Consider the following 12,414-nt stretch of genomic DNA (forward strand, 5'->3'; position numbering starts at 1 on the left):
TTACTTAATTTCCACAAATTTAAAAGGTTTTAATAAAATACAGATAGCATACTAAATATATTTTTAATAATATAAAATGATTTTTCGTGTGTTTTGTTATGTTGTTATGGTTTAGATTAGAACGATGTCACTATTTAATTCTCATTTTGATAAACGAGTTAGCTTCTGTATGCCTAAACGATCTTTGGCCGCGGGACATCCTTAACACATGTCCGACTAGGAAACATCGCTCGAAAAAAGTTTCCCGCCCTGCTCCACAGTCTCATCATTGTTCCATTCTGTTCTTCTGTTTTCTATCTAGTTTACAACATGAGGCGAACTAGGGGTTCAATGAATAAAAACCAAAGTTTGCCAAAAAACGAAGACATGGAGTCAATAACAGGTTTGTGTTGATGTGAAACAAGTTAGTTGTTCAGATAAACTGAACATGTCTAGACTAGACTCTAGTCTTCGTGTTTTACGCTGTTTAAAATGCTTTGTTACGGTTCAAAAACCATACAGTGCCTTATTGAGACTTATGTGTGTGAGAAAAAGGCGTCAGACTTGGATGTCTGCGCGTGTGAAACAAGCGGCACCTGCGTGAACAGGTATTCTGTGTTGATGCTAGAATGGCAGTGGCAGGGGGACGGAGGCCGGTGGGAGTCATACCCGCCGGCGGCGTGTGCCCTGCTGGATTCGGCTCTGTCTGCGGGAACACCGGCCGTCACTCTGAACGCGGGTTCCGGCACCGCATACGAGGTGGATCTGAAGAACATGGTCCAGATCAATCCTGTCACAAAGTACCGAAGGAAAATTCGCAGTCAGACTGTGAAACCAGGTATGTTTTAAAGGTAGAAAACACACCTCCATCATCCAAGGTTTTGTATGTGAGAGATTCAGTCAGAAACAAAAGTTGTCTTTCTTTTTTCTTCTGTCTTAAACAAACTAAGTTTTAGGCAGAATTCAAAACGACTCTTAAAGAAACGAGTTCAGTAAAGTTAGCAAATAGTCAAAATCAACTAATTTACATCTGAGACAAAGGAAATTAGTTGTGGTGTCCCACAAGGATCAATTATGGGCCCTCTGCTATTCGATATTTACATAAATTATATATTTAATGTTTCAAAACTTTTAAAACCAATATTATTTGCTGAAGATACAAATACATGTTAGTTTACAGACAATCATAAGGAACTCCGTAATGTGGGAAATCCAGAACTAAGTAAAATAAAAGCATGGATGAATGGGGTGTAGTTTGTAAAGCTACAGTCAAATATTGACAGCAATATTTTTGGTTATTTAGCCTGTTTCAGGAGAAAAAAAACAGGTTTCTCTGAACTGATTGGTGGGAATTTCTTATTTTCGTAACTTTTTATTTTCTGTCGCTTCCTGCATTTTCTCCTGCATGTCTTGAATCAGTCAAGCTCAAGGACATGATGGACTACAAGTCTGGCGAGAATCAGTTCAGAGACAGAGCAAATCCAGCTTTTATTTTGGTAGTCCTTTAGTCCTTTGGTAGATTAACTATTTAGTTTGTAAAGAAAAAATACTTAACTTAAATGAAATATTTAGCTTGCAAACTAAATATTTTGTTAGTAAATGTAACATTTATAAATACGTGAATTAAAAGGTGAAAATATGCATTTGGAAAAGGACGTCTGTTTTTTTCCTCCTAAAACAAACTAAACAACCAAAAAATTGCTGTGAATATTTGACTTTGTCACTTTACAAACGGCATCCCGTATGGATGGATTACATTTGTGAATTTAGACAAAACAAAAGTAATGTTTTTGCTAATTATAATATTAAAGCAGAGCTGTCAATAAAAATAAACAATGTCTCAATCGTTACAGAAATTCCTATTGACAGCAAACTGAGCTGGAAGCAGCACATCAGCCATTCGGATGTAATTTATTTGCTGATGACACAACACTATTTCATGTAGGTAATAATATAGAAAGCAGTCCAAGCAGAGGAGAAAATACAGTGGTTTGATGTAAATAAATTATCACTAAGCTGCAAAAAAAAAAATCCTTCATGACAACAGACACAAACTTAAATATTGTACCGGTACTTGAAAAATTTATGGTATTAAAATTGATGGAGAGATGGAAATGAGGTTTCTGGATGTCATCAATGACGAGGGTGAAAATGCCATGTCAATAATCTCAAAACAAAACTTGTTAACTTGTTTCATCAAGTTAAGTCACCTCTGGATGATGAAGCACTGCATTTACTCCTCAATCCATATCTAAATTAGTGTATTGCAATTTGGGGAAACGCATTTAAACTTATGTACTTAAGTTAAACTTTAGTCCTACAAAAAAAAAAAAAGAAAAGCAATAAGAATAATCTCATACAGTATATGCAGAGATCCATCCAATCTATTATCCAGTAAGCCAAAAATATCAAGTCGTAGTTGATCAAAGTATTTTAAAGTTACAGCATAAAGCATATCAGAATTGTCTGCTACACAATATACAAAAAAAAGATTTTACAAAAAAAGGACTTATGGCTTAAAAGGATGTGAGATTTACTCTTTGCCTAAATTTAAAGCAGAAACAAAGGAAGGATGTGTTTCAATCAATCAAGGAGTCAAGATATAAAACAATCACTTAAAGAAACCAAATCACCTTCAAAAACACGTGTTAGAAAAGAACTGTTTAAAAAATACCATCAATGAACCGTGTTGCTTCATTCCAGGAAACCTTTAATTCCTTTAATTCTTTTATTCACTCTTCTTTTTGCTTTCTTCTAAGAATTTTTTAAAGGGGCAGAAAAGTATGTTTTCCTCTTTCTTTTCCTTTTATTTTCGAGGTAAAAAACTGTGTGAAATCTTTGTTTTTGTTGTTTTACAGAAAAGAAATCCATTTCCTCCCTTTGAAAATCATTAGAAACTCTCCAGTGTGACGTCGGTTAATCAGCCTGAAGTTATAACTGACATCATAGAAACACCCACAGGACAAATACTCAACACCCATGTTTGTCTTTCTCTTATAAAGACAGTTTAAATGAAGCTGAACCACAACCTGTCCAGGTTAAAGAGGAAGAGGAGGAGACAGAGGAGCAACCTGTGACGAAGAAAAGAAGAGGACGAAGCAAGAGTCAGGCAAAAAGCCAAGAAGGAAACAGTGAAGGTAGGCTTGTTGTTGTTGTGGCCATGTGTCACTAAAAAACAACCGTCTGCAGCTTTTGAAGTGAATGGATCTGTTCATAGAAAAGGTGTTTTCCTGAAAACAGTTGTGAAGACGGTGGTGATGAAGGGCAGAGCTCCAGTGGACCCTGAATGCAACGCCAAACTCGGAAAGGTATTTTTCTGTGTTCTCCTGACATCTGCAACCTTTTTTAATGAAGCTCACTCCACCCTTAAATGCCCTTGAACACGTCCGGTCGATTATTCACAACAGAACTGTGTTCCCTTAGTTTACATAGGTCTTTGAACAATATATAGACTAAATGAGGGACTGTACCTGGTGAAGAAGCTTGAACCATGGAGATGCACAGAAATCGGGTTTGTAGCTTTTTAGTAACAAAAAATCCTCCAAAATTTGTGTTTTTATTTAAAACTAAACCCACTTGTTTGAGTGTTTGAATAACAGGGTTAATGCATCATTCTCTTCTCTTTTGGGGACTGAAGCCACTCCTTTTATTGCTGCTACTGAGATCATTCACATTAGTCTCTGTGAAGTTCATCAGGATAAGGGTTTAGAGTCCCACCCTGATCCTCTTTGGATCCATTTTCAAAGCGTTCCCAGTGGTCTTTTAATTACGATTCTGCTGTTTTTAGCCAATATCAAACAGCTTGTGTTGTTTTCTAGGACGTAGTTTCTGCAGAGCGGCAGGCAGGAGCTCATTAGCAATTTGCCTCTGAGTTGTGGACGGGGCTGTTGCCGCAGAGTAAGCCTGTCTCCATTTCCCATCATCAATCTGTTTACATGCGATCCTGTTAGCTTACAGCCCTCCACACCCCCAACCCAACATTGACGGTGCAACAAAAATGTCGAGCAATATTGGATCTATCCAGCCGTACAGTTTAGATCCAGATTCCAGCTCAAGACGTTCATGGATCTATTTGTCTGCAGGATGCATCAGAATGAAGCAGGGGGCTTGTGGCCCACCCAACATATTTTCTACTGAACTAAGCTCTTTTTCAAATAGCATTTTTTTTGTCTCAATAAAAAATAGTCATAAAAGCAATGTTCATCTTAATTTTGTTTGTATATGTCCTCCATTAGTAGCCACAAGAACATGTTCGAAACTCCAGAAACACCATTTTCACCAGAGTGGGTCTTGAAGTCTGCAGCATTTGGTTTCAGACATGAAACTGTGTGGAACTGAAATGAAGAGCTTTCATCAACAACACAGTTTTAGGAACTAAAGTCAATATAGTTTCTTTCTTATGTTTAAAGCTTTACTTTTATGACAGGGATCAGGCTAACTGCTGCTTCACACATCATGTCACACGGAGTTTGTCTTCCTGCTGTGTTCACGCCAAACTAAGATATATATGTGGACCTAACCTCTTTAATGACCCAACAAAACAGGTCTAACTTTCTTTTAAAGTGTTTTGATGATGATGGATATTTGTAAATAAAATTAAATTGCATTTCTGAGTAACTCTTGCTTGTAGCTGTGACACTGCAATCGGCCGGCCACAAGCTTCCTGCTCAGCAACACAGGCTTTTGAAATTTGGATTAAAAATGGCCTAATCATGAGTCAAAGACCACTGGAAAGACTAACAATAAATCAGAGTGGGACTTCCAGTCCAGCTTTTAAAGTTAAAGTCCCACTATCTGTCACACACTTAGTCGTCTTTGGTTTGAACCCCTGACCTTCCAGTTACAGGGCAGACACTCTACCCACTGTCCCACTGAGCTGGTCAACTATTTCAGGTTTTAGCTGGGATTTAGCTGGGTTCAGCAGTTATTCCACCTGGTGTTTCTCTTTCAGGCTCATGTTTACAGTGAAGGAAGCATCGTCTATGATGTGATGCTGAACCAGGTAAAACGTTTCTCCGCCTCATTTCACTCTTATTGCTCCACCTGAACAAAACGTGACCCCAAAAGGGCAAAATTATGTCTAAACAAAAAAACCTTTATTGTTGTTTGAAACATTTTTTCCCAGTTTATGCAGCATTCTGAGAAATACAAGAAATGTGTTGTTAATGAAGCTGCAGCACACTTTGGATCTAGTTATAAAATGAAAGCTAACAGAAGTTGTCGTCTTCTTTTGCAGACAAACCTTCAGTTCAACAACAATAAGTTCTACCTGATCCAGCTTCTGCAGGACGACAGCTCCAAGTCCTTCAGCGTGTGGATGCGATGGGGCAGAGGCCAGTTCACTCTGCTTGTTTCTGATTCCTGGAAGTGTGATTGTCACAACAGAGCTCCTCTGAAGCTACTGTCCTCCTTTGGTTTGCTGCTTCCACAGTGGGCAAAGTGGGCCAGAACAGCCTCACGGCGTGTGGTGGAGATCTGCTGAAGGCCAAGGACATCTTCAAGAAGAAGTGAGAGGCTTTGACTGAGCTGTGTGCCTTCCAGAAGTTCTGCATCCATGACTTTAAACCAACTTCTTTTGCTGCAGGTTCTTTGATAAAACCAGGAATGAGTGGGAACAGCGGGGGAGTTTTGTGAAAGTGGCTGGGAAGTATGACATGGTGTTTATGGACTACAGCACCAATGAGAAGGTTGAAACAAAAACACGTGTTTTGAGTCTGAAGGTCTTTTCCTCAGTCAGGGATGCATGAACCACTTTTTTCAGGAGGAGAACACCACAGTGGTGGATGCTGCTACCAACAAGAGGAGCTGCAAGTTGGATCCAAAGGTTCAGTCTCTCCTGGAGCTGATCTGTGACCTCAAAGCCATGGAGGAGTGTGTGCTGGAGATGAAGTTCGACACACGGAAAGCTCCTCTTGGTTCGGCTGAAGCTAAAATTGTGGAATTTTGTTCTGACGTGCTCAGGATTTCTGAGACCTTTCTTCTTTCTGCATGAAGGCAAGCTGACTTCGGAACAGATCCGTGCGGGCTATGCAGCGCTGAAGAAGATCGAGGAGTGCTTAAAGAGGAAGGGCAGCAGTCGGGACCTGCTGGAAGCATGCAACCAGTTTTACACACGCATCCCACATGACTTTGGGTATGAGATTAGCCTACCTGAATGAGGCACGATGGGGAGCAACTTCTTGAAAACCCTCTGATTTCAGATTGAGACCTCCTCCGGTCATCCATACAGATGCTGAGCTGAAGGAGAAGATTTCCCTGCTGGAGGTGAGTTATCCCTGTAAAAAAAGGGGTTTTAAACAAAGCATTAAAGGCTGAGCTATGGCTTTATGACCGATCGGATCATCTGCTATTGAAGGCGCTGAGTGACATCCAGATCGCAGTGAAGATGGTCCAGTCCAGCGCAGACAGTGAGGAGCATCCTCTGGACCGACATTACCACTCTCTGAAGTGTAACCTGCAGCCGCTGGACTCCACCAGCTCTGAGTTCAAGGTCAGCTTCAATCCAAACCTTTAGGATCGACCGTGTGTTCAGCGCCAAAACGAGGACAGGAGGTCATGGGGGAGAGGAAATTCAAGGAGTTCTTCATTATACTGCTTAAAGTCCCACTCTGATCAGCTTTTGATCCATTCTAAGAGCGTTCCCAGAGGACTTTTAATATGATTACGCCGTTTGTAGACTAAATCAAAAACCCTGTCCTTTCTAGGACATAGTTTCTGCAGAGCGGCAGGAGTTCATTAGAAATTTGCCTGTGAGTTTTGGGCAGTACTGTAGGTGCAGTCAGCCTGCCCCTACTTCCCGACATCCATCCGTTTACGCGCTCTCCCACTAGCTTACGGCCCCTCACACTCCAAGCTAACATCGGCGAGCGAGCCGTATTGTAGCGATCCAGCTTTATGGCTCTGATCCAGATTCCAGCTCAGACGTCACAAACCCAAACTTCAGTCCACTACAGGCAGCAGGACGAGTCGCAACAAGGTAACCAACACCGGGATCCTGAAGATGTCACGAAGAAAGCAGCACAACCCATTGAAGGACCAGTGCTTGAGGTGTAATTGCATAGTTGGCCGCCTTCTTTTTCACAGTGGAGGTTCTTTGTCTTTTATCTACGACAGCCTCTCCTGACAATCATCTCTTCAATCAGCCGACAGAGAGAACAGAAAAACAAACCAATGACTTTATGTTCTCTCTGGTTTCATGTTCAATATACAATTACCGGTATGAAGCCCATTAAGGCGACTTTTGTTGTATTATTATAAAAAGAAATTGAGTTGAATTGAAAAATGGGAAGAACTGGAAGGCTATAGCAAAGACATTAATGCATCTGCTTTTCTGCAAGTGGATGCATCAGAATGGAGAGGAGCAGGCTTGAGGCCTTCCCAGCGTATTTTCTACGTCACAAATATCATCTTTTTCAAATGTCTCCTCCCGATTTACAACAATTTAGATAAAGAAATACTGCGAAATTCAGTTTTCTGCTTAATCTTTTTTATTTATGTCCTCCCTCATCAATAAAATGGCCCAAGAACATTCAACTTTTCCCTCTTGTCTTTGTGAAGGTGATAGAGAAGTACCTGCAGTCCACTCATGCCCCCACCCACCGGGACTACGGCATGACGGTGCTGGACATCTTCTCAGTGGACAGAGACGGGGAGAGTGAGAGCTTCCTCTCAGATCTGCACAACAGGTCAGGAAAACTCTGACGGGATCCTTTAAGAACCGTCGCGTATTCCTCCAACTTAACCTGCATGTCCGTGCTCCAGGACTCTGCTGTGGCACGGCTCCCGGCTCTCAAACTGGGTGGGCATCCTCAGCAAGGGCCTCCGAGTGGCCCCGCCTGAGGCCCCTGTCACAGGGTATATGGTATGTCAAGAGGAAGCATCCAGATGCTGCACCTTTGTCCTGTTTCTGTTTCCCATTCTGAGAGAATTCTCCAGATTTGGATTAAATCATTTTGATCCATTAAAACCTACAATTCTTTCTTTTTCCATGCAGTTTGGTAAAGGAATCTACTTTGCTGACATGTCATCAAAAAGTGCCAACTACTGCTTCGCCAACCAGAGCAACCATGTGGGCCTGCTGCTTCTATGTGAGGTGAATTGGACTCTTCCATTCAGTCCTCTTTGTTCACATTTGTTTGTTCCTTTGAAGACCGCCGCCAAAAGAGAATTACAAAGTGCACCAGCAGGCTGGAAGGAGTATCCGAATACTCAGATATCCGGGATCTGTTCCAGAAATATTCAGGAAGAATATTTGTGTCATCTGGGATTGCTGATTTGCTGCGATCCTTATAAATATAGTAGTAGTAAATACATTTTCAATACATTTTTCTCATTTCTCAATGATAGAATAATGTCCGATTTGAGTATAGAAACTAAACCAACCGAATGCACTACTGTCACCAGAAGTAAATAATCTTTAATCTAAATCTTTAAAATAATAGTGTTGCTAGTAGAAGCAAAGAAATTATACTGACTTTCAGTTTACTGAAATAAGTTCTGAAAAAAGGATTTTGTTTGAAATATAGGTGACAATTTGAATAAAAAATACAATGAAAATGAAATTAGGACTTTTAGGAAACTCTTGTGATGTCATGTGACCGTCTGCTAGCATGGTGGAAAAGCTTGTAACGGAAATGACTACAATGGAAATGAATAATTAGAACGCAGTAAATGTGTTGTATTTCCTCGCAAGACGGAAACTTCTGTTGTAGAATGAGGATGTGTGTGTGTAAGTACTAGAGTGAGCGCGTGCCACGTGCAGCTCTAAGAGGCAGTGACAGACGCGTGCAGCGCAGGCGGGTGCGGGGAGTGAAGGAGAACAGTAATAAAAGGTTTCCCACCGGAAACCCTTGAAGTCTGAACACAGGACTAGCAGAAAAAGTCAATTATCAGCAAAGATGAACGTGTTTAAGGTGTTTATTATAGTTCCAATCACGCACCATTTGCAGAACTTTCAACAACAACAAAAAATTAATTAAAAAAAAAAACTGCGGTGATGCGGTTATCGTCACAGTCCTACACCTACGGACCTTTTTGAGCAGGGCTGGCCAACCCTGGTCCTCCAAAGGCCTACCCCTGCCTTTTTTCCACTTCCCTCTGACTAGCTTGCTACTGATTGGCTGACTCAAGTGGTTCCACATCCGCTAGTACTACAAATCCCACAATGCTTTGCTACTATGTTGGCGCACAGTCAAAACACCTCCACAAAAATGGCCAAACAAAAGATGGACGACAGGAGCTTTCAGATTATCTGTTCATGAATATAAAGACAGACCTGTTTGTCTGAGTGTGGAGCTAACTCAGCTGTTATGAAAGAATATAACATAACAGACACTATATGAAAAGGTTAAACATTACCTATCAGTTGCAGATCATTTTTCAGTGAATATTGACTTTGGCCCGTAACTTTACTTCACTGCCTAATTTTGTCCCACTGTGAATTAGAGTTTGACACCCCTGATCTACTGGAAAAGCTGGAGGATATTTTCAGAAGTTGGTCTTCGATGATCCAAAACAACATCGGTGTTCATGTTTGTTTATGGCTGAAGACGGAACAACTTTTGAGTGGGACATTGTTCAATCTTTGGATTTCAAGTGATGGTGATTAAATATGTAATATTTAAATGTTTATACGTCCAAAAAGACATCCATATAGTGACTGTTCCAACATAACCTGACCGAGTACCTCGCCTCTGCTCCTGCTCCTACACCTGGCTGTGGTTCCTCTCTCCAGCTCGTCTTGCGCCCCCAGCCGTCCCCCAACTCCGGCTGGATGAAGATCATCTGCTGGACTTTAAATATGTAGTTGTAGAGTTAGATAAGTTAATTCCTCTCTATGAGTTCTGGTAAATCGCCTGTCCGTCCTGGGGGAGGATCCCTCCTGCATGTGGGCACCCCTGAGGTTTCTTCGTTTTTTCTGGAATCCGTTTTTTTTACGAGTTTTTCCTTACAGAGAAGAGGGGTCTTAGTGCAGGGATGCCAGTTTAGTTTAGTCTGTTTAGTTAAAGTTTTAGTATTATCCTATTGAATTCTATGCATTTATGATCCTTTGATTGGATGTTTACCTTACAATTACCGGTAAGAAACCCATCGAGACGACTGTTGTTTTGAATTTGGGCTATATAAATAAAATTGAATTGAATTGAATTAATATTTTAAAAGGTAAAACTGTGGTTTGATCTGTGAATTGTTGATTTGCCAATCGGATTGGATCGCCACCCTATCGATCCACATCCCTACCAGTAGATGGCGCTTTGAGACTCCTTAGCCTGGAAGAACCGCCTATCAGATGAATGGGGCTTTGAATCATGATGTCATTCTTCCGTATATTTCCCTCATGTTTGTCGTGTCTTTGTGTGTTACTGCAGGTTGCTCTGGGAGACTGCAACGAGCTGCTGGATGCAGACTATGAAGCCAATAATCTCCCTGCAGGAAAACACAGCACCAAGGGCCTGGGACAGACGGCGCCTGACCCCAAAAACTCTGTCACTCTGTTAGTTGGTCTCCTTACATCCACACATTACATAAACCGGCTGTTTCTACTAAAGTCCTGACGCTGTCGGGGACGTTTGCTAATTCCAGGAGGTCATTAAAACTCCTGCAGCATCTGTTATTTACCGTTATGAAGGCTGCGATTCATCGTCAGTGTTGTGGTTCAGCCCCGGCACTTTCCTCTGCATCAGGGAGGCTTTATCTGTACGGGAGCATGAAGCACAGAAGCACCATCGTCGTGTTTATGCTGACTGTGCAGATGGGGAGGCCCAGGTTCCATCTGCTTTCATGGAGGAAGCTTCCTGATGCTGGAGCCCGTTTGCTCTGCAGGGACTCAGCCTCTGACGGGCTGAGATTCCTTCTTCTTTCTAAAGCAGTGTTTGTGCTTTTAACTGCTGTTATTGATGTTCTGTGTCCATTTATGCTGACAATCGCCCTACTTTGGATGCAAAACTAAAACATGATACTTCACTGATGCTCCTGCTGACTTTAAGGAAAATATCTGATCAGCATTTTGGCTTCAAATTGAACAGAAAGTTTTAAAAATTGCTTTAAAGTCCTGATCCGACCATCTTTTGATCTATTTTCAATGGTCTTTTAATTATGTTTATGCTTTTTTTTAGCCCAAAAATTCAATCAACCTGTCATTTTCTAGGATGCAGTTTCTGCAAAGTTCATCAGAAATTCACCTCTGGAGTGTTGGACTGTAGGCACGGAGCAACCCCGCCCCCACTTCCCTTCGCAGTTGCTGGGAGTTTGATGCAGGGAGCTTGTAGCCCATCCAGCGTCACAAATAATCTCTAAATCTAACAGGATTTTTTCATCTGCTCTGGATTCACAACGACTTCAGTAAAAAAATACTCGAAATGCAATTTTGAGCTTAATTTTTTCTCGATGTATGTCATGTGACAAGAGCATGTTAAAAGCACCAAAAACATTCATTTGCACATAGTAAACTGATATGATTGTGAGTTATTGAACAGCTTTAAAAACTGGAAAACTTTCGTTTGATGTGATTGCAGCTCCTGCAGCTTAAATTAAGTTTGAGCCTAAAATGTTTTACCACATCAATAGTCCTGAGGAGTTCAGAGGAGGTCTAAAGGGATTTACAAAAATGCAGTCCAGGAGGCTTTCTTCACTTACATTTCTGATGAAATATTGAAAATACAGAATGATAGAAAACTTCTAGCTTGTTACCAGAAGCTGCATTTTGTTTTAGATTTGAAGTGGGAACGTTGTGAAAGAAATGAGTCTTTTTTTGAACATTTCCCGTGAATCTTTGTTGGCGTTTTGTCCTCAGGGATGGCGTGACGGTGCCGATGGGTCCAGGAGTGAAAACGGGAGCGGCTAACAGCAGCGGTTACTCCCTCCTCTACAACGAGTTCATCGTTTACAGTCCAGCTCAGACTCGCATGAGGTACCTGCTGCGCATCCAGTTCAACTATTCGTCTCTGTGGTGAAACGGAAACACCTGTGAACGCTCAGCGTCTGGTCAAACTTATGATTCATTTACAGAGAAGTCCAGCATAATATAAAGCTGCCAGGCACAAGGCAAATGTGTTTTCTGTTCAAACAATTGGGTGCAAGCATACCATTCCACCTAAAAATGAACTAGAATCACTTGTGGATCTGAACTGGAGTCAATGTCAGACTCTTAGGGTTTGTTTGTGTGAGTGATTGCTCTCATTTGATTGGTGGCTTACATCTAGTTGTGTTTGATTATCTGCATCCGTACACAGATTCGGGTCTGCTTGTTCAGTAATAAACCAGATTTTTCTGACATTTGTCTCTGAGTGATGCTGCATGGAAACATCAGCTAGAAAGAATGTAAAATGTTGAAAATCTTAATGAAATCTTGTCTTTTCTGTGCTAATAATCTTGCATTAATAAAAACAGTTTAATATCCATCATCTCTTCATTTTTACGTCTCTGCACTCCAACACA

At 41.1% G+C, this 12,414-nt stretch overlaps 1 protein-coding gene across 1 annotated transcript; it reads left to right on the top strand.

Annotated features, from left to right (window-relative positions):
• Positions 1 to 198: 198 nt before the first annotated feature.
• On the top strand, positions 199 to 12,377 carry parp2 (poly(ADP-ribose) polymerase 2). Its single transcript, XM_011486025.1, has 17 exons — positions 199 to 382; positions 608 to 817; positions 2,982 to 3,116; positions 3,220 to 3,287; positions 4,931 to 4,981; positions 5,216 to 5,312; positions 5,411 to 5,486; positions 5,564 to 5,666; positions 5,741 to 5,894; positions 5,974 to 6,112; positions 6,180 to 6,243; positions 6,335 to 6,469; positions 7,537 to 7,664; positions 7,741 to 7,840; positions 7,973 to 8,071; positions 10,347 to 10,471; positions 11,771 to 12,377. The coding sequence occupies exons 1-17, from the start codon at positions 310 to 312 to the stop codon at positions 11,928 to 11,930; spliced, it is 1,917 nt and encodes a 638-aa protein (XP_011484327.1). The 5' UTR covers positions 199 to 309; the 3' UTR covers positions 11,931 to 12,377.
• Positions 12,378 to 12,414: the final 37 nt, after the last annotated feature.

This window comes from Oryzias latipes, chromosome 17, assembly GCF_002234675.1.
Source record: "Oryzias latipes chromosome 17, ASM223467v1".
Taxonomy (NCBI): Eukaryota; Metazoa; Chordata; class Actinopteri; order Beloniformes; family Adrianichthyidae; genus Oryzias; species Oryzias latipes.